At 39.7% G+C, this 23181-nt stretch overlaps 1 protein-coding gene across 1 annotated transcript in view; it reads left to right on the forward strand.

The window, feature by feature from the left end:
• The window catches only part of RNF125 (ring finger protein 125), a 62621-nt gene that overhangs the window by 19641 nt on the left and 19799 nt on the right, over positions 1 to 23181 (forward strand). Inside the window, exons 3-5 of the mRNA XM_053715002.1 lie at positions 3280 to 3374; positions 15994 to 16093; positions 22208 to 22312. Of these exons, the coding sequence (XP_053570977.1) occupies positions 3280 to 3374; positions 15994 to 16093; positions 22208 to 22312 (300 nt within the window). The remainder of the gene's footprint in view (positions 1 to 3279; positions 3375 to 15993; positions 16094 to 22207; positions 22313 to 23181) is intronic.

Consider the following 23181-nt stretch of genomic DNA (forward strand, 5'->3'; position numbering starts at 1 on the left):
ATAATCAAGTATATGTCTACAATGTGATAAAGTACCTACAAACTCAATCCATTTGACTATTTCAAATACACAAATAAACCTTAAAAAAGCAATATCATAGTATACTCTCCCTTTAACCTTGAGATGCTGCTTAAATGTATGTGTTTGTTATGGCTTCCAGGGAGTTACGTTGGTTTTTTAGTTAGTGCAAGGGCTCCTGCGCCTGCAATTTGTGGCAAGATGAGAATGGAGTAGATTTTCTGAAATCTGTGCGCGTAAGTACTTACGCTGTATATTGGATACCAAACTGCGCGTGTTTTGTATGTCAGTCTATGGGTAAAAATAATACGGGCGAAGGCAGAAATATACGCGCGTAAGTAGTATGCTACGCCGTATATGTGATACCAAACCCGCACAAAATTTGGTGTCGCCGGCTTTTGTGGGCGGCGCTGCATATCGGATCGGGCCCCTAGAGAGCAGATTATTGATTTGTACACACTGTGCCTTTCATTCAATCTCATGTGGTCTGTGCACATGAATCAGCAGTTGTGTATGGTCTGAGATCTGCTCTGGGTGTATGTAATAGGTGCTGAAAGGTGCATGGAAATCAGTAGCATGCAGGGGATATAAAGTCTTAGGATACTTTTGATGGATATGTCCCTATAATATTGATAGATATTTTAAAATGGTATGTTTGATAAATCTTGTGTACAGCTTGAACAAGCCCTCATGAACTTACCACAGCTGGGTAGTTGCTGGTGGCTTCTATATCCTTACGTACCACAATGTGCTAAATTAAACCTGACCATCTGAGAAACATTCATTATCTAGACTGCTACTTTAAAGCATAAGGACCATTACTCAATACCCTCTCCAAACTAATCCTGATCTTCCAATTGTTCTACATACAATTCCACTAAAACCTTCAGTAGTTAAAAAAAACTTTGTAATATACTAATACTATACTATACTAATATACTTGTTAATTATTTAGGTGCATAAATTTGGACACCCTTGTCATTTTGTTGATTTGAATACCTGTAACTACCTAGCACTGATTAATTGGAACACACAATTGTTTTGGTGAGCCCATTAAGCCTTGAACTTCATAGACAGGTGCATCTAATTATGAGAAAAGATTTTTAAGGTGGCCAATTGCAAGTTGTTGTTCTCTTTGACTCTACTCTGAAGAGTGGCAACATAGGGGCCTCAAAACAACTCTCAAATGACCTGAAAACAAAGATTGTTCAACATTATGGTTTAGGGGAAGGCTACAAAAAGCTATCACAGAGATTTAAGCTGTCAGTGTCCACTGTGAGGAACATAGTGAGGAAATGGAAGACCACAGGCACAGTTTTTGTTAAGGCCAGAAGTGGCAGGCCAAGTAAAAAATCAGAGAGGCAAAGGATGGTGAAAACAGTCAAAAACAGCCCACAGACCACCTTCAAAGACCTACAACATCATCTTGCTGCAGATGGTGTCACTGTGCATCATTCAACAATTCAGCGCACTTTGCACAAGAAGAAGCTGAATGGGAGAGTGATGCAGAAGAAGCCTTTTCTGCACACATGCCACAAACAGAGTCGCTTGAGGTATGCAAATGCACATTTGGACAAGCCAGCTTCGTTTTGGAAGAAGGTGCTGTGGACTGATGAAACAAGGATTAAGTTATTTGCTCATAACAAGGGGCGTTATGCATGGCGGCAAAAGAACACAGCGTTCCAAGACAAACACTTGCTAGCCACAGTAAAATTTGGTGGATGTTGCATCATGCTGTGGGGCTGTGTGGCCATTGCCGGTACTGTGAATCTTGTTAAAGTTGAGGGTCGTATGGATTCCACTCAATATCAGCAGATACTTGAGAATAATGTTGAGGAATCAGTCACAAAGTTGAAGTTACGCCAAGGCTGTATATGTTAACAAGACAACGACCCAAAATACTGCTCAAAATCTACTCTGGCATTTATGCAGAGCAACAAGTACTATGTTCTGGAATGGCCATCCCAGTCTCCAGACCTGAATATCATTGAAAATCTGTGGGGTGATTTGAAGCAGGCTGTCCATGCCTGGCAATCATCAAACCTAACTGAACTGGAGATGTTTTGCAAGGAGGAATGGTCCAAAATACCTTCATCCAGAATCTAGACACTCATTACAAGCTATAGGAAGAATCTAGAGGCTGTTATTTCTGCTAAAGGAAGCTCTACTAAATATTGATGCAATATTTCTGTTGGGGTTCCCAAATTTATGCACCTGTCTAATTTCGTTTGGATGCATATTGCACATTTTCTATTAATCCAATAAACCTCATTTCACTAATGAAATATTACTGTGTCCTTCAGTTATTTGATAGATCAAAATGAAATTGGTGATCCAAACACCCAATTATTTATAAATGAAAATCATGGAAATTGTCATGGGTGCTTAAACTTTTGCATACGATTGTTTGTATGTATATATATATATATATATATATATATATATATATATATATATATATATATATATATATATATATATATAGGGACTTCCCTAAAATGAAAACTTTTTGGTGCCAGATATTGAAGTATATTAGTACTTCTGTATGAGATTTTAAACAACTTTTCAATTTACTTGTATGATCTAATTTGCTTTGCTATCCTGGTATCCTTTGTCGAAAAAGCATACCCAGGTAAGCTGAGGGGCAGCAATGCACTACCGGGAGCTAGATGCTGATTGGTGACTGCACATATATGCCTCTTATCATTGACTCATTCAATGTGTTCAGCTAGCTCTCAGAAGGGCATTGATGCTTCTTCAACAATGGAAGAGAATGAGGTATAGGTAAATACAGATATATATATATATATATATATATATATGTATTTACAATAAAAATGACATATTCCTGTATGTGAAGAACATTGGAATATAAAATATCAATAACTCCTGTTGGGTTAGCACGCAAGCGATAAGTGTTTTTTTGTTCTATGCCCTGCATTGAAGTCTATGGGGCCAATGCGCTAGCGTGGTCTGGACATCCGAGTTCCTGAAGTTAGCGCACTTCGGGTTTTGCTTGCGTGCTTAACTTTTACTTTTAACTTGTAATACGCATGCTTGAGTAAACTTTTTATCTAGCCCTATATCACGTGACTAATTCTTAGCTATGGGGCACAGCGTATGTCCTGGCAACTATGAAAACTGATCATGGCATGTTTTTATGACCAAATCAGACAATCTGTAAAATAGTCATACTTTAAATAAAAGAGACTTTAAGAAAGATAAGCTGTCTGAATAACTCACAATGTTGTTGTTCTTTAGGTATGTCTGAGTGAAATGAGGGCGCATTTAAACACATGTGAACCATATCTTACAAAATATGGCCCCCTAGAGGAACTGGGAAGAACACCATGCAGGTAATGTACAACTGGTTTGATTATGTGATAAACTTTTTTTCATACTGTAAACCTAATAATTTAAAACTTCCCATAGCAATTGGTTGGATACATAAAAAAATTGTATTTTTTTTTTAAATTATTTGAATCTAAAGATTATGAGGAAAGAACTGATTATCTTTCTGAGCGAATTCTGGTTATATGGAGCTGTAAGTAAGCGAAAAAGAGTCTGTATATTACTTTAATTTTGTTTTCTTTTCATGAGATGCTTCACATTGAATGAAAAAACAAAATATTTAGGTAAAATAGTGCTTTCCATCTCCAAACACCGGCCCAACACTTAGCAACTAATTCTGTCTTTATGATCTTTTCGATTTTAAAATATGAAATAAAATAGGTGGTTTGCTCGGGGCATGAGAGCTGTAACATCATGTACGCTGCGTGTGGCCATCGTAAAAATAGATGGACAGCCCTGCTTTCATTTCATTTCTCCTGTTAAGTGTAGTCAGTCCACGGGTCATCCATTACTTATGGAATATATCTCTTCCTAACAGGAAACTGCAAGAGAATTACCCAGCAGAGCTGCTATATAGCTCCTCCCCTCACATATCATACTTAGTCATTCTCTTGCAGCCTAACTAAAAAGGAAGCTGTGAGAGATCTGTGGTGTTTTTTAACTTAGTTTATTTCTACAATCAAAAGTTTGTTATTTTTAAATGGCACCGGAGTGTGCTGTTTATTCTCAGGCAGCATTAGAAGAAGAATCTGCCTGGGTTTTTTTCTATGGTCTTAGCAGACGTAACTAAGATCCACTGGCTGTTTCTCATCTGAGGAGTGAGGTAACTTCAGAGAAGGGGAATAGCATGCAGGGCTCCCCTGCAACAAATGAGGTATGTGCAGTAATTTTTTTCTGAGGAATGGAATTGACTGAGAAAATACTGCTGATACCATTGTAAAGTAAGTTCAGCCTTAAATGCAGTGATAGCGACTGGTATCAGGCTGATGTGTGTGTGTGTGTGTACACTGAATGTATTTTTCTAAGGAATGGAATTGACTCTGAAAATACTGTTAATACTGAAATAATGTATGAGCCTTAACTGCAGTAAAAACGACTGGTAGCAGGCTTATTAATAATAATACATAACTTTCAAATGTATGTTTAAAACGTTTACTGGCTTGTTAATCGTTTTTGTGAGGTACTTGGTGATAAAACTTATTAGGGCATGATTTTTACCACATGGCCATTTTCGTTTTCTGCATAGAAACAGTTTCTGAGCTTCCCCACTGTAGTAATATGAGTGGGAGGGGCCTATTTTAGCGCTTTTTTGCGCAGTAAAAATTCAGTCACAATCTGTCTACTTCATCCTCCATGATCCAGATCGTCTCTAGAGAGCTCAGGGGTCTTCAAAATCCATTTTGAGGGAGGTAATCAGGCACAGCAGTCCTGTGACAGTGTATTTGACTGTGAGAAAAACATTAATTATATAATTGTTATCCGTTTTTGGGTACTAAGGGGTTAATCATCCATTTGCTGGTGGGTGCAATACTTTGCTAACTTAATACATTTACTGTGAAAATTTGGTTGCTATAACTATTTTGGTCATTGTTATTTCAACTGTGTCAGTTTTTCTGTGCTTCTTAAAGGCACAGTAACGTTTTTTATATTGCTTGTAAATTAATTTTGAAAAGTATTTCCAAGTTTGCTAGTCTCATTGCTAGTTTGTTTAAACATGTCTGACTCAGATGAATCTCTTTGTTCACTATGTTTAAAGGCCAATGTGGAGCCCAATAGAAATTTGTGTACTAATTGCATTGATGCTACTTTAAATAAAAGTCAATCTTTACATGTAAAGAAATTATCACCAGACGACGAGGGGGAAGTTATGCCGACTAACTCTCCTCACGTGTCAGTACCTTCGCCTCCCGCTCAGGAGGTGCGTGATTTTGTGGCGGCAAGTACATCAGGGAGGCCCTTACAAATCACTTTGCAAGACATGGCTACTGTTATGACAGAAGTATTATCTAAGTTGCCAGAATTAAGAGGCAAGCGTGATAGCTCTGGGTTAAGGATAGAGCGCGCGGATGAGATGAGAGCCATGTCGGATACTGCATCACAGTTTGCAGAACATGAGGATGGAGAGCTTCATTCTGTGGGTGACGGATCTGATCCAGGGAGACTGGATTCAGAGATTTCCAATTTTAAATTTAAGCTAGAGAACCTCCGCACATTGCTAGGGGAGGTATTAGCGGCTCTGAATGATTGTAACACGGTTGCAATTCCAGAGAAATTATGTAGGTTGGATAGATACTATGCGGTACCGGTGTGTACTGACGTATTTCCTATACCAAAAAGGCTTACAGAGATTATTAGCAAGGAGTGGGATAGACCGGGTGTGCCTTTTACCCCTCCTCCCATATTTAGGAAAATGTTTCCTATTGACGCCACCACACGAGACTTATGGCAGACGGTCCCTAAGGTGGAGGGAGCAGTTTCTACTTTAGCTAAGCGTACCACTATCCCGGTGGAGGATAGTTGTGCCTTTTCAGATCCAATGGATAAAAAATTAGAGGGTTACCTTAAGAAAATGTTTGTTCAACAAGGTTTTATTTTACAGCCCCTCGCATGCATTGCGCCTGTCACTGCTGCGGCAGCATTCTGGTTTGAGTCTCTGGAAGAGGCCATTCGCTCAGCTCCATTGGATGAAATAATCAACAAGCTTAAGACACTTAAGCTAGCTAACGCATTTGTTTCTGATGCCGTTGTGCATTTAACCAAACTTACGGCTAAGAACTCCGGATTCGCCATCCAAGCGCGCAGAGCGCTATGGCTTAAATCCTGGTCAGCTGACGTGACTTCTAAATCTAAATTGTTTAATATTCCTTTCAAAGGGCAGACCTTATTCGGGCCCGGCTTGAAAGAAATTATTGCTGACATTACGGGAGGTAAGGGCCATGCTCTACCTCAGGACAGGGCCAAATCAAAGGCCAAACAGTCTAATTTTCGTGCCTTTCGTAACTTCAAGGCAGGAGCAGCATCAACTTCCTCCGCTCCAAAACAGGAAGGAGCTGTTGCTCGTTACAGACAGGGCTGGAAAGTTAACCAGTCCTGGAACAGGGGCAAGCAGGCCAAGAAACCTGCTGCTGCCCCCAAAACAGCATGAAGAGAGGGCCCCCTATCCGGAAACGGATCTAGTGGGGGGCAGACTTTCTCTCTTCGCCCAGGCTTGGGCAAGAGATGTCCAGGATCCCTGGGCGTTGGAGAGCATATCTCAGGGATATCTCCTGGACTTCAAAACTTCTCCTCCACGGGGGAGATTTCATCTTTCAAGGTTATCAGCAAACCAAATAAAGAAAGAGGCGTTTCTACGCTGTGTACAAGACCTCTTACTAATGGGGGTAATCCACCCAGTTCCGCGGACGGAACACGGGCAGGGATTCTATTCAAACCTATTTGTGGTTCCCAAGAAAGAGGGAACCTTCAGGCCAATCTTGGACTTAAAAATCCTAAACAAATTTCTAAGAGTTCCATCATTCAAAATGGAAACTATTCGAACCATCCTTCCCATGATCCAAGAGGGTCAGTACATGACCACAGTGGATCTAAAGGATGCCTACCTTCACATACCGATTCACAAGGACCATTACCGGTATCTGAGATTTGCCTTCCTAGACAGGCATTACCAGTTTGTAGCTCTTCCCTTCGGATTAGCTACGGCTCCAAGAATCTTTACAAAAGTTCTGGGCTCACTTCTGGCGGTACCAAGACCGCGAGGCATAGCGGTGACTCCGTATCTAGACGACATTCTGATACAAGCGTCAAGTTTTCAAACTGCCAAGTCTCATACAGAGATAGTTCTGGCATTTCTGAGGTCGCATGGGTGGAAGGTGAACGTGGAAAAGAGTTCTCTATTACCACTTACAAGAGTTCCCTTTCTAGGGACTCTTATAGATTCTGTAGAGATGAAAATTTACCTGACAGAGGCCAGCTTATTAAAACTTCTAAATGCTTGCCGTGTCCTTCACTCCATTCCACACCCGTCAGTAGCTCAGTGCATGGAAGTAATCGGCTTAATGGTAGCGGCAATGGACATAGTACCATTTGCGCGCCTGCATCTCAGACCGCTGCAATTGTGCATGCTAAGTCAGTGGAACGGGGATTACTCAGATTTGTCCCCCCTACTAAATCTGGATCAAGAGACCAGAGATTCTCTTCTATGGTGGCTTTCTCGGCCACATCTGTCCAAGGGGATGACCTTTCGCAGGCCAGATTGGACGATTGTAACAACAGACGCCAGCCTTCTAGGCTGGGGAGCAGTCTGGAATTCCCTGAAAGCTCAGGGATTATGGACTCAGGAGGAGAAACTCCTCCCAATAAATATTCTGGAGTTAAGAGCAATATTCAATGCTCTCCTAGCTTGGCCTCAGTTAGCAACTCTGAGGTTCATCAGATTTCAGTCGGACAACATCACGACTGTGGCTTACATCAACCATCAAGGGGGAACCAGAAGTTCCCTAGCGATGTTGGAAGTCTCAAAGATAATTCGCTGGGCAGAGTCTCACTCTTGCCACCTGTCAGCGATCTACATCCCAGGCGTGGAGAACTGGGAGGCGGATTTTCTAAGTCGCCAGACTTTTCATCCGGGGGAGTGGGAGCTTCATCCGGAGGTCTTTGCTCAACTGATTCGTTGTTGGGGCAAACCAGATCTGGATCTCATGGCGTCTCGTCAGAACGCCAAGCTTCCTTGTTACGGATCCAGGTCCAGGGACCCGGGAGCGGTGCTGATAGATGCTCTGACAGCCCCTTGGGTCTTCAACATGGCTTATGTGTTTCCACCATTCCCGATGCTTCCTCGTTTGATTGCCAAGATCAAACAGGAGAGAGCTTCGGTGATTCTGATAGCGCCTGCGTGGCCACGCAGGACCTGGTATGCAGACCTAGTGGACATGTCGTCCTGTCCACCATGGTCTCTGCCTCTGAGACAGGACCTTCTAATTCAGGGTCCTTTCAAACATCCAAATCTAATTTCTCTGAGGCTGACTGCATGGAGATTGAACGCTTGATTCAATCAAAGCGTGGCTTCTCGGAGTCGGTTATTGATACCTTAATACAGGCTAGGAAGCCTGTTACCAGAAAAATTTACCATAAGATATGGCGTAAATATTTACATTGGTGCGAATCCAAGAGTTACTCATGGAGTAAGGTTAGGATTCCTAGGATATTGTCCTTTTTACAAGAGGGTTTAGAAAAGGGCTTATCTACTAGTTCGTTAAAGGGACAGATTTCTGCTCTGTCTATTCTTCTACACAAACGTCTGGCTGAAGTTCCAGACGTTCAGGCTTTCTGTCAGGCTTTAACTAGGATTAAGCCTGTGTTAAAGTCTGTTGCTCCGCCGTGGAGCTTATACTTAGTTCTTAATGTTCTTCAAGGCGTTCCATTAGAACCCCTTCATTCCATTGATATCAAGCTGTTATCTTGGAAAGTTCTGTTTTTGATGGCTATTTCCTCGGCTCGAAGAGTCTCTGAGTTATCTGCCTTACATTATGATTCTCCTTATCTGATTTTTCATTCAGACAAGGTAGTCCTGCGTACTAAACCTGGGTTCTTACCTAAGGTAGTTACTAACAGGAATATCAATCAAGAGATTGTTGTTCCATCTCTGTGTCCTAACCCTTCTTCAAAGAAGGAACGACTTTTGCATAATCTGGACGTAGTCCGTGCCCTGAAATTCTATTTGCAGGCAACTAAGGATTTTCGTCAAACTTCTTCCCTGTTTGTCGTTTACTCTGGACAGAGGAGAGGTCAAAAGGCTTCGGCTACCTCTCTCTCTTTTTGGCTTCGTAGCATAATACGCTTAGCCTATGAGACTGCTGGACAGCAGCCTCCTGAAAGGATTACAGCTCATTCTACTAGAGCTGTGGCTTCCACCTGGGCCTTTAAAAATGAGGCCTCTGTTGAACAGATTTGCAAGGCTGCGACTTGGTCTTCGCTTCACACTTTTTCAAAATTTTACAAATTTGACACTTTTGCTTTGTCGGAGGCTATTTTTGGGAGAAAGGTACTTCAGGCAGTGGTTCCTTCTGTTTAATGTTCCTGCCTTGTCCCTCCCTTCATCCGTGTACTTTAGCTTTGGTATTGGTATTCCATAAGTAATGGATGACCCGTGGACTGACTACACTTAACAGGAGAAAACATAATTCATGCTTACCTGATAAATTCCTTTCTCCTGTAGTGTAGTCAGTCCACGGCCCGCCCTGTTTTTACGGCAGGTCTAAATTTTAATTAAACTCCAGTCACCACTGTACCCTATGGTTCCTCCTTTCTCGTCTGCTTTGGTCGAATGACTGAGTATGATATGTGAGGGGAGGAGCTATATAGCAGCTCTGCTGGGTAATTCTCTTGCAGTTTCCTGTTAGGAAGAGATATATTCCATAAGTAATGGATGACCCGTGGACTGACTACACTACAGGAGAAAGGAATTTATCAGGTAAGCATAAATTATGTTTTTTGTAGGATTATTTTATTATCTAAGGATATAATATGTGCACTCTGTTTATGTGGGTACTACATACCAAATCTTCAGTAAAGATAATTAGCATGACTTTCATGGGAAGCGGAGACACTAAGGCCTAATTCCAACTGCTTTTACCACTAGTTTACAACAAATGAGTTACACCATAGTAATAATATAATTCACATAATGCAAAAAATAATAATTATTATTAAACAACTTTCCATACTTTTATTATCATTTTTTTTCATTCTCTTGGTATCCTCTGTTGAAGGAGCAGCAATGCACTACTGGGATGTACAAGTGGCATATACATGCAGCCGTCATTCAGAAGCTTGCTCCTAGTGAACCTACTTAGATATGTTTTTCAACAAAGGATACCAAAAGAACAAATCAACTCAGATTAGGGGTTAATAAGTGTAGGTAGGTTGCTGCGACATTGGGGGCGGCAGATTAGGGGTTAAGAAGTATAATGTAGGTGTCAGTGATGTCCGGAGCGGCAGATTAGGGGTTAATAAATATGATGTCAGGGCGGCAGATTAGGGGTTAATAAGTGTAAGATTAGGGGTGTTTAGACTCGGGGTTCATGTTAGCATGTTAGGTGTAAACATAAAATGTGTTTCCCTATAGGAATCAATGGGGCTGCGTTACTGAGATTTACGCTGCTTTTTGGCAGGTGTTAGACTTTTTCTCAGCCGGCTCTCCCCATTGATGTCTATGGTGAAATCGTGCACGAGCACATACGACCAGCTCACCGCTGATTTAAGCAGCGCTGGTATTGGAGTGCGGTATGGAGCACAATTTTGCTCTACGCTCACTTCTTACCTTTTAACGCTGGGTTTCTAAAAACCCGTAATACCAGCTCTGCAGATAAGTGAGTGGTGAGAAAAACTGCTTGTTAGCACCGCACAGCTCCTAACGCAAAACTGGCCGATTGTTTTTAACTAGACATAGGCATCTGGCAGCTTCATTAGCTACCAAATGCGGATGTAGGTGGCTTCTCATTAATTTCATCTCTTTTCTTAGCCAGATTTATGCTTGTGAAAAATCACCACACTTAGATCTGGATTTGCACATAACTTAATGTGGGGATCTTTCACAAGCATAAATCCGGCTCTGAAAAGTGCCAAAGCCAAGAGGGGCCGTCTACTAACAAAGCTGCCGAAGGCCCTTGTTTTTCTTTTTAATTTCTGCAGTGAATTTTTCAAGGATGTATATGCAGCTGAAATAGCATTGAAATGTTATTTTTTATGCAAAATGTTATTCTAACTTTAAGCCTGAATTTTATTTTTATTTTCTAAGATATGGTGAGTCCACAACATCATCAGTTACTAGTGGGAATATCACTCCTGGCCAGCAGGAGGAGGCAAAGAGCACCACAGCAAAGCTGTTAAATGTCACTCCCCTACCCACAATCCCCAGCCATTCTCTTTGCCTCTGTTAATGGAGGAGGTGAAGTTTTGGTGTCTGAAGAAAATTGGATTTATTTTCGCTACAAGCAAGTTTTTGGGTATAGATGTAGCCCACGTCAATCTCTTCAGTAGAGTAGTGGTGGCTTTAAAGCAGCTAGGAACTTCTAAGGTGGGCCTTGCTGCATTTTCCTAACATTTTGCTGCCCTAGTATAGAAAGCCAGAGTAAGTTTACTCTGTTCTTTCATTTTTTACAGGTCTCTGTGATGAGTATGTGTCCTCTCACACCTGGTATGTCGTCCTCCTGCCAGACTGCAGGTAAGTGCTTTTGTCTTCTAGGTATGGAGACTGCACTTCATGGGTTAACTTTAAAAGACAGGCTCTGTGGCGGATACCTCAGATAAGTTAACTTATTATGCATATTGATATTGGGACAGGTAATCCTTTATGATTTAGGATTTATGAGGGCAGGTGCAGGCATTTGTATATGTATATTTAGAGAAACGTTTTTGGGCTACATTATTCTTTTTAGGCTGTGTGTTTTACAGGCACAGTATTTATCAGGCTGGCTTCTAATGGGATGTTTAGTCTCTGGGGATCGCAGGTGATATTCTTTCTATACGGCTGTGTGTTGCGCCGTTATGAGGGCTTTGCTGAGGATTTCCAGCAACAGAACGTGCGCTTTCTGTTTGATGCACAGTTCCTGGTTACCGGTCATGTGACTCGCCCCTTCAATGCGAAGAGAGAGCGGCGTCTTTTTCTCCTCAGTATTGCCGGGTCGGCTTCGTTTGTGCATCGTGTGAGCTAGTTTTTGGTGTGCAAGATCTGCTTGAGTCACCAATTATTGTGTTTCCTTATGTACGGTAGGGCACCTCAGAAATCTGGGATGTATAGGTTTTTATTTATAACTTTTTTTTTGTTTTTTTTTTGAGACTTGTTTGTTATAAATTTCCTTTGGATTTTTAAAGAAATTTTCTTTTTGTGGGATATATTCAGCTTTGGACATGGATGACCCCTTTGTTTTTTTAACAAATGTTTATTATGCCTAGAGTCCCATATTGTTGCACCTTTGCAATTTTATGCCTCATGTTTAGCCAGAACCTTAGAATGTAAAGATAAATTATTGCCCGCTGAGTCCAATGTTTCTCAGGATGATGCTGTTCAGGCAATGCCACAGTCTTCTCCTCAAACGTCCCAAGCCTCTATGTCATCACATACAGTGCCCTGCAGTTCCTCTCAGTCTCCTGGAGGAGTTTATTTGCCTGCAGATTTTGCTGCTTAGGTATTGTCTGCGGTATCTGCAGCATTATCTGCTTTTCCTATGTTAAAGGGAAAACGCAAGAGGAAAATAAGAGACTCAGAAAGTAAAGTTTCTGTTCCACCTACTGCTACTCAGGCTGCCCTCCCTCATGAGTCTGATGGGGAATATACGTCGGTAGCCTCCGAGAGGGAAATCTAAGATTCGGACAGTATAATTCCTTCATCTGATGCTGAAGTAGTATCCTTCAGATTTGAGCTTGAACACCCTTGTGCACTATTCAAGGAGGTTTTAGCTACTTTGGACAACTCCGACACGACTGTCGTTGTCAATCCTAAGAAATCAAGTAACCTTAATAGATACTTTGATGTCCCTTCCTCTGTGGAAGTCTTCCCTGTCCCTGACCGTGTAATGGAGATTATTGCACAGGAATGGGAGAAGCTTGGGATACCTTTTTCCCCTTCTCATGTTTTTAAAAAAAAGTTTCCTGTTGCGGAATCCATTAAAGATTCGTGGCGCACGGTGCCTAAAATAGAAGGGGCTATTTCTACTCTAGCTAAGAGGAATATGATCCCTATAGAGGATAGTTGCTATAGAGATTATGGGTGCTCTCTTGGCAGTGATAAGGTCTTGGGGAATTGGAGTGGTGCCATACCTGGATGATATATTGCTTCAGGCACCATCTTTTCAACAAGCAAACTCTCATACAGAGACTATGTTGTCTTTTCTACGTTCACTTCCTATGCATGGAAGAAGATTTCCCTTGTTCCAGCTACAAGGGTGGTTTTCTTAGGGACCATAATAGATTCCCTATCTATGAAAATTTTTCTGATGGAAGTCAGAAGATCCAAAATTCTCTCCTCTTGCCTATCTCTGCAGTCTACTGTTTGCCCATCAGTGGCTCAATGTATGGAGGTAATTGGTCTGATGGTCGCTTCCATGGACATCATTCCCTTTGCTCGTTTCATTTGAGAGCTCTGCAGTTATGCATGCTCAGGCAGTGGAACGGGGACCATTCTGATCTTTCTCAAAGAATAGATCTAGATCAGTCGACAAGAGACTCTCTCCTGTGGTGGCTCTCTCAGGACCATGTGTCTCGGGGGACCTGTTTTTGGAGACCTTCCTGGGTGATTGTAACCACGGATGCCAGCCTACTGGGTTGGGGAGCAGTCTGGTATTCGTTAAAGGTGCAGGGGTTATGGACTCAGGAGGAGTCTACTCTCCTCATAAATATATTGGAGTAGAGAGTGATTTACAATGCTCTGATGGCTTAGCCTCAGTTGTCTTTAGCCTGATTTATCAGGTTCCAGTCGGACAATATCACCTCAGTGGCTTACATCAACCACCAGGGAGGAACTCAGAGTTCCTTAGCCATGAAGGAGGTGGTTTGGATTGTTCAGTGGGTGGAAGCTCACAATTGTTGTCTTTCTGCCATCCACATTCCAGGTGTGTACAACTTGGAAGCAGACTTCCTGAGCAGACAGACATTTCATCCAGGGAGTAGGCTCTTCATTCGGAGGTGTTCTTCAGGTTAACCCTCAAATGGGGGATGCCGGAGTTGAATCTCATGGCATCTCGGCAGAACGCAAAGCTTCCAAGGTACGGTTCAAGATCAAGAGATCTGCAGGCCACCATGATAGATGCTCTAGTGGTCCCTGGGGATTTCAGTCTGGCATATCTGTTGCTCTTCTTTCACGAGTCATTGCTTGTATCAAGCAGGAGAGGGTGTCAGTAATTCTAATAGCTCCTGCATGGCCTCACAGGATCTTGTATGCAGATCTAGTGAAGATTTCATCTCTTCCACCTTGGAGGCTTCCTTTGAGGAAGGACCTTCTAACTCAGGGTTCATTCCTCCATCCAAATCTCGTTTCTCTGAAGCTGACTGCTTGGAGATTGAATGCTAAGTTCGGTCATTGAGACCATGATTGAGACGCGCAAGCCTGTTACTAGAAGAATTTACCATAAGGTATGGCGTAAATACCTTTATTGGTGCGAATCCAAGGGCTACTCTTGGGATAGGGTCAGGTTCCTAGGATTTTGTCTTTTCTTCAGGAGGGTCTGGAAAAAGGATTGTCAACCAGTTCTCTGAAGGGTCAGATTTCGGCATTATCTATTTAGTTGCATAGGCGTCTGGTGGATGTGCCAGATGTTCGATCTTTTTGTCAGGATCAAGCCTGTGTTTAAGTCTGTTGCTCCTCCTTGGAGCCTTAACCTTGTTCTTAAAGCTTTGCAGCAGGCTCTGTTTGAGTCTATGCATGTCATAGATATTAAATTATCTTGGAAGGTTTTGTTTCTTATTGATATTTCTTCTGCTCTGAGAGTCTCGGAACACCCGGCATTGTAGTATGATTCGCCTTATCTTATTTTTCATGCTGATAAGGCGGTTCTTCGTATTAAATTGGGTTTTCTTCCTAAAGGGGATTTCAGAAATATTAATCAGAAAATTGTTGTTCCTTCTCTATGTCCTAATCCTTTTTATCATAAGGAGCATTTGCTGCACAAACTGGATGTTCTGCGTGCTCTAAAATTTTATCTTCAGGTGACTAAGGATTTTCGCCAGTCTTCTGCCCTGCTTGTTTGTTTCTCTGGAAAGTGTAAGGGTCAGAAAGCTACTGCTACTTCTCTTTCTCTCTGGTTGAGAAGTATTATTTGTTTTGCTTATGAGACTGCTGGTCAGCAACCTCCTGAGAGGATTACGGCTCATTCCATGAGGGCTGTCTCTTCTTCTTGGGCTTTCAAAAATGAAGCTTCTGTGGATCAGATTTGCAAGGCTGCAACTTGGTCATCTCTGTATACTTTTTCCAAATTTTCCAAATTTGATACTTTTGCCTCGGCTGATGCTTCTTTTGGGAGAAAGGTTCTTCAAGTGGTGGTGCCTTCTGTTTAGGTCTGCCTGTCTTGTTCTCCATCCCTAGTCATCCGTGTCCTCTAGCTTGGGTATTGGTTCCCACTAGCAATTGATGACGTTGTAGACTCACTATATCTTAGGAAAGAAAAGAAAATGTATGCTTACCTAATAAATAAATGTATTTCTTTAACCCCTCCCTTAAATTTTAGACAGTTATTTTTTTGGCTAACCTCAGGCACCTCTACACCTTTGTGTTATTCCTTTTTTCCATTTTCCTTCGGTCAAATGACTGGGGATTGTGGGTAGGGGAGTGACATTTAACAGCTTTGCTGTGGTGCTCTTTGCCTCCTCCTGCTGGCCAGGAGTGATATTACCACTTGTAATTGATGACATCGTGGACTCACCATATCTTTTAAGAAATTTATCAGGTAAGCATACATTTTCTTTTTTCTTTTTTTTAACCCACTAATGTGAGCTAGTATACATGTTTTGGAATGGTATAGTATGGTATAATATGTTATAAATGAAAAAAGTAAAGAGAAGAAAATGATACAAGACCTTAAAGCTCTATTGAGATTTCATATGACAACCTTGTTTCTGTGGAATTGTTTTTAGAGACGATATGTTTGCATGCCCATTTTGCAATGTGGAGCTCGATGAAGATGGTCTTGTGCAACATTGCATCACCTATCATAGCACAGAGAACAGACTGGTGGCAAGTATACTTTTTTTTAAATAAATTGTATATGTGAAATTAAAAATTATCTTTTTGGTAAAGTAAAATAATATATGTAACTGTGGTGATGTGTTCATCAGTCATCACTTTGCTTCTCAGTGCTCTTAAATATAAAGATCTTTATTGTTTAGGCTTTAAATTGTACCCACAACATTATCATGTCTGCTCAGCTGTGATATCTATACTCGTCATGTGCTTAGAGAATTCACACTTCTATATAGAAATCTCAGTGCTTCCTTTGTTGCATGGAGGTATAAATGTTATCGGGTGCTAAGCTATAAATCACTTCACAATCTAGTCCCTTAAAAAAGATCATGCCCTAAAAGTTTAACAATGAGTACGGTGATGAGTTAATATAGTTGGCTGCCAAAAAACTGCCTGATCCTGCATTGTGGTTATGACAACCCAAAATCATATTAATCATCAGTGTGTGTAATAAAGAGTCCCCATTCATTTGTGAAATCCACAAAAGATCAAGTCTAAAAGTTTGGTCTTCATGGAAAAGAGTCACATAGACGTTGCATTTTGTCTAAAGGGAAAATAATACCTTCAGTGTCAATGAAATATACTGAGAGTATTATTTAAAACAAGAGTCAACCACATTGCATATATGAGTATGCATATATTTTCAACTCACATTCTTTAAAAAGAACTCATTTTGGTCACATTTATGTATTCTAAATTAATGTTGAATGTGTGTAGAACATTCACTGTTCATTTTTGCTTAAAAAAAATAATAAAAATTAATTTTCCTTTTTGCAAATATAACATTTGCTTATCCAATGTATCACCCCATTAGCAAATGTGATAAAGGAATATTCCTATTTTAACATTTGAATATTGATTCAAATTGACTTCTTTATAAGTGTACAGTAATTAGCATTTAAATGTAATATTCAAATGTTGCATTCAATATTTAAATACTAATATTTTAGTATTTTAATATTAATATTCATTCTATAAAACCATTTCAATGGCAAGACCAACATTGTTTCAACTCTTCAAATATCAAAAGTGTCAAAATTAATCTATCCCTAATTGACTTTAGTGTTGAACTGGACCGAAACACTAAGCTTAGCAGGCTAGCAGTTTTCAGCATGAATGGTCAGATTAATCACCTTAATTTACAATTAATAGATGCTCATACATTTTCATAAGTGGAAACTTAAAGGGATATTGAACATTAAAGGGATATTCCAGCCAAAATTGAAATCCACATCAATGCATTTCAGTTTTGAATAAAATCATTTTTGTAATATATTTGTATTAGCAAGCAAAATGCTTCTAATAAAAGCTATAGCTGTTCCAAAAGTGTATTTAAGTATGCACCGTGCACCAGCATTTTATACACAGCACTTGCTCAGAGAACCTAAAGTGCTTACACTGTCTGTTAATGACTCAAATTGTTAATTGCTGACATGATACAAGCCCCACTGGTGCTCTGAATTGCTGCAGTATTTAAAATACTGATTAACTGAGACTATCTAGCTATGCTTCACATGCACATGCAGAGAAAAATGTTAACACTAAAAAGTGATAACTTTTACTAGAAACATTTTTGTCGATGTAAATATGTTTCTATTCAAAGATGTAATTAATCTATGTGCATTTAAATTTTGACCGGAATGTGTGTTTTACAATTAAAGTATAAAGGTTTCGTTTCTATAAATCACTTTAGTTTTTATTAAGAAATGGGCGCTGCCATGTTTGAACCTAGGTTTTCCAATTTTATCTATTTTCTATTGAAGATAGCTATAGATTGCTATAAATCAGACAATAAAAGTGAGTATACAATTAAGGGTGTGTGAAATATAGGATTGTTAAAGTAAGTATATAACAGGGTTGCAACACCGCCTTGTTTCACACTCTATTGTATTGCCTGATGTATATCTGTTCCTAACTGCCCTCATTAGGCGAGTGAGATAAGTAGAAAACCTAGGCTCAACTTACTTTATAGAAACTCACTGGAATTTAGAAAAACGAAAATTTTCAGAGTTAAATTACAGGGAAAATAAAATAAACAAAATGCATAATGAAATTATACAGTAGAGTTTTTTACTACACATAATAAAAACATTTTATATTACAATCTCAAATGTTTTAATATCTCTTTAAAGGGACATAAAACCCTAATGTTTCTTTCATGATTTAGACAGAAGATATCATTTTAAACAACTTTTAAATTTACTTAAATATTCTAATTTGCTTTGTTCTTTTGATATCATTTGTTGAAAAGCATATCTAAGTAGGCTAAAGAGTAGCAATGCACTACTGGGAGCTAGTTGCTAATTGTTGGCTGCACTTATATGTGTCTTGTAATAGGCTAACCTGTTATGTTTAGCTAGTTCCCAGTAGTGCTTTGCTGCACCTACAACAAAAAGATACAAAGAAAACAAAACAAATTTCATAGTATAAATCATGAAAGAAAACATTTGGGTTGTATGCCCCTTTAATCTGGAGTGAGTTCATAAAATGGATCACAATGTGAAAATGTAGGTGCACCACAGAAATAATAAAAAAAGATACAGAAAATATAACAGAATACTTTCACCTTAATTCTGACTCTGTCCAGAATGCGGGAACCCTTTGGGAAGCGCACAAGGCAGTAATAAGAGGACACTTAATACAGCAGAGCGCTAAGCTCAAAAGTGCGCACCTACTCGAATACAATCACCTAACCCTAAACCTCAAGGAAGCAGAAAGGCACCATAAACTAAGCCCCCAAAACCCAGAGTTCCTGGCCAAACTCACAGAAGCCAGGACGTCGCTAAATTGCCATCTGAAAAAAGAAGCACATAAAAAAAAACTCTTCCTTAAAAAACCTGTACTCTCAAGTGGGAAACAGAGCAGGCCCTCTCCTTGCAAAAGCTTTACGCAAAAAAATCACCCAAAATCAAATGTATAAAATAGAAGAAAAGCCAGGGACATTATTAACACATGAAAGCGCGAAAAAAGCTAAAGTGTTCAGAACTATTATGATCACATATACAACCTTGCTAACTATCGAATAACTCCTCTTGACTCAGATATCCACACATATTTAAGAAGCATAGACATTCCTGAACTAAAAGAAGATAAAAAAAGACCCTAGACGACCCTATCACTATACAAGAGATTTTGACAGCATTCCTAAAACTACCACCCGGCAAGAGCCCCGGCCCAGACGGATTTACCAACAAATACTACAAAACCTATAGTGAACTTTTAGCACCACATCTATCATTCCTATTTCAGGCATTAGATAACCAAGGACAATTCCCTAACACAATGAAAGAAGCACACATACCGGTTTTGCCTAAACCTGGTAAACAACTAAACTCACCAAGTGACTACGGATCAATATCTCTCCTTAATACAGACCTCAAGATTTACACAAAAATATTAGCCACCTGCATTAATCAAACACCCCCATCCCTAATTCACATGGACCAGGTAGAGAAACCAGGGACAACTCAATTAAATCCCTCCAACTAATGGAATTCGCTAAAGTAAACAAAATTGAAACAATTCTATTATCCATAGACTCCGAGAAGGCCTTTGATCGTCTTCACTGGCCCTTCTTGTTCCATACTCTGCAAAAATTTGGATTTCAGGAAACAATCATCAATAAAATTAAAACCCTTTACCATACACCAACTGCAAAGGTTAGAATAAATGGGCTCTTGTCTAAAAGCTTCCAAATAGGTAATGGTACAAGACAAGGGTGCCCCTTATCCCCACTACTCTTTGTCTTTAGCGTCGAAACCCTAGCAGCATGAATTAGACAAAACACTAAGATCACAGGTATACACCTAGATAATAATAACCTTACAATCTCCTTATACGCAGATGATATCCTCCTGTCACTTACATCCCCACACATTTCCCTCCCAGCAGCAACAGAAGAATTTGGCTTATACAGTGACCTCTCATTTTTCTCCATTAACTACTCTAAATCCGAGATTTTAAATATTATCCTCCCTAAATCTAAATTAAAAGCCCTAACAGAGGCAAACCCATATAGATTTCAAACAAAGGCACTAAAATATTTGGCTATCAACCTAACCCCTAACCACAAACAACTATTCATTCTTAATTACAACTCCTTATTTACGAACATCCACAAAGACTTAACAACTTGGTCCGAGCGTCCCTTTTCATGGTGGGGTAGAATCTAAACACTCGAGAATCTTATATGTTCTTCAAGCAATCCCAATATCCATACCACCCTCATACCTCAAGAAATGGCAAGGGCTTTTGAACAAGTATATATGGGGTGCAATAAAGCCAAGAATAAATAAAAGCACATTATATAGACTCCAAAGATTTGGAGGCACATGTCTCACCTAACTGAGAAACCCATTACAAATTGACCTGTTTACAAAGGGTTCTGAACTGGCATAGGAATGCTCAGACAAAAGCGTGGGTAGTGATAGATTCACACATTCTCAAAACCCCCAATATTGGGGCTCTATGTTGGATTCCAAAATCCAATAGACCAAGCAAAACACTACTCTACCCTTTATACACAAGCATATTCTCTGCATAGGACGGGATCCAAAAGATATCCCCACATATTTCCACTGCTAAGTCCCCCCTATCCCCAAACTTCCCTAATGCGGAATTCCTAGGTGCACTAGAGTATAGCCACAATAGATTGATAACCCAGGAATTAGGGTATACAGTTCCCATTTGCAAACTACTCAATGACCCAGTGCTGAAATCCATAAATTAAATGAGAGACTTCTTTAATGGAGCATTTACCAATTGGCTCAAATACAAACAACTTCAACATCTATTAAACAGATCTGAACACAAACAGGCCTGGACCAGACAACTGACGCCCTTTGAAGCAATATGTCTAGTAGAGGGAAGACTAAGGCACACTCTGACGATAGCAAAAACAACCCTACCTATAGACCAGACCACACAGCTCCCCCCTTTATTCACAAATTGCACTCAGAGCTAGAGACATAACTAAAAACGTGAACATGGAAACGAATATTTGAATTCACACGAAAATCTTTCACATCCACTAAATTTTTAGAACTAAATCATGGCAAGATGGTACCTAACACCGACACGCCTAAAAAGCATATACACAACCTCCTCTGACAGATGCTGGAGGGGCTATAATAATAGAGGTACTGTGCTTTTTACCACCAAAGACCTGCTGTAAACTTTGTCTCCGCCTCTTACAGTTTTGACTTAAAGGGCCAGGAAAGTTAAACAACTTTCTAATTTACTTCTATTATCTAATCTGTTTCATTCTCTTGGTATCATTTGTTGAAGGAGCAGCAATGCACTAATGGTTTCTAACAGAACACATGGGTGAGCCAATGACAATCGGTACATAATATGCAGTCACCAATCAGTAGCTAGAACCTAGGATAACAAGAGAAGGAAGCAAAATAAACAATAAAAGCACATTGGAAAGTTGTTTAAAATTGTATTCTCTATCTGAATCATGAAAGAAAGATTTGGGGTTTCATGTCCCTTTAACTCAGCAAAAATTTTAATTGCAAGAAACTGGAAAAAAACAGCTGCCCCCTCATTGGGAGAGTGGATTACCCATATGAACCATACCCTAACACTTGAGGAATATGGTTATTTCAAAATACAAAACTTGGACACCTTCCTAGACATTAAGTTCTATTGGGAGTCTATACTCCACGAATATCAGCACCACCAGGAGGTCCCCGCCAGCTCTAATGTTAGAGAATCCGAAAATGAAGCCTAAATGTTGACTGCTTGACGTAGTTAGTCATAGCCACACTAATAGACATGGGATGTTAACAACTGTTAATAAAAGATTCATATAACATTACCGGTATATGCAATAATTAATGTCTTTGATTATCGAGATGCTTACTGCAACACATACTGCTATGATGATATCATAATGTCACTTGAGTACTGACAGAAATTGTACCACTGTTATCTTCATTTTGTTTATTTTTTTATTGGAAAATTCAATAAAAACTACTTTAAAAACAAAAAAAAGTTACAGAACCAATCTTGTATTGATAATAAGATAACATGGAAGTTCGTTGTGTTTGATCATTTTCTTTAGTGTAACCTTTACTAAGGAAAGTATTTTTACCCATGTTTCAGGTGTGTCCAATCTGTCGCCTAATGCCTGGAGGAGACTCAAGTTACACAAAGAGCTTTGTAAAGCATCTTCATGCCAGACACTCCATATACTATGAAAATTATATTGTGAGTACCCACAACATTTGTACTTTACGCTACATTTACTTAACAATGTTTTGTTTACAAATGTAAAGGCAGATTCATATGTGTAGTGTTTCTTCGCTTTTGGTTAGATTTGCCAGATGTCCAGTATTTCAGTAGGTTGTCCAGTAAAATCTATACAAACATGGCGGACATTTAATGAATTTCAGCAAAATATGTTCTATGTGTGTTTTATTGGAAATCATGGGGATGTAAAACCATTGCTCTATGTGTGCTACTGGCAGTCAAGGGGGGGGGGGGGTCAAAACACTATTGTATATGTGTTATTGTTAGTCAAAGAGGTAAAATCATTCATTTATGTATTACTGGCATCCAAGGGGATATATATCTGCTCAGTTGTGAAAAATGTATATGGTTGGTCAAGGATGAGAGCCTTGGGTGGTATTATTGTCTGACCCCCCCCCCCCCCCAACCCATGAACAACCCATAATCAGTTACCTGCAGGTCCTACAGTATTTTAATGAAGGGTAACTGGCAATCCTTATTTTTAGTCTTTATTATAAAAAGTGATGCTTTCCCTGTATAATTATTATATTTTAAACGTATTGATACTATTTGATGCATTAAATGTGCATCACACTTAGCAGCAGCCGCTATTGGCACATATTGGGCATTGCAGTAGCACTACTAGAAGCAAAACGCCATACATTCTGGAAAATAGTTTATATCATTAGCTATTGCATCTTAGTTTTTTCTTTTATCTAGAAAAAAAGTCTATTCGTATTTCTCTGGACCATTTTCAAGACTTTTTTTCAAATAATTGTAAAAGTATGTTCAGTGTACTATCCAGCTAAATCTTTATAAAGGCTTTTGTTTTACAAATCCTATTCCAT

Source organism: Bombina bombina, chromosome 5 (genome assembly GCF_027579735.1).
Source record: "Bombina bombina isolate aBomBom1 chromosome 5, aBomBom1.pri, whole genome shotgun sequence".
NCBI lineage: Eukaryota > Metazoa > Chordata > Amphibia > Anura > Bombinatoridae > Bombina > Bombina bombina.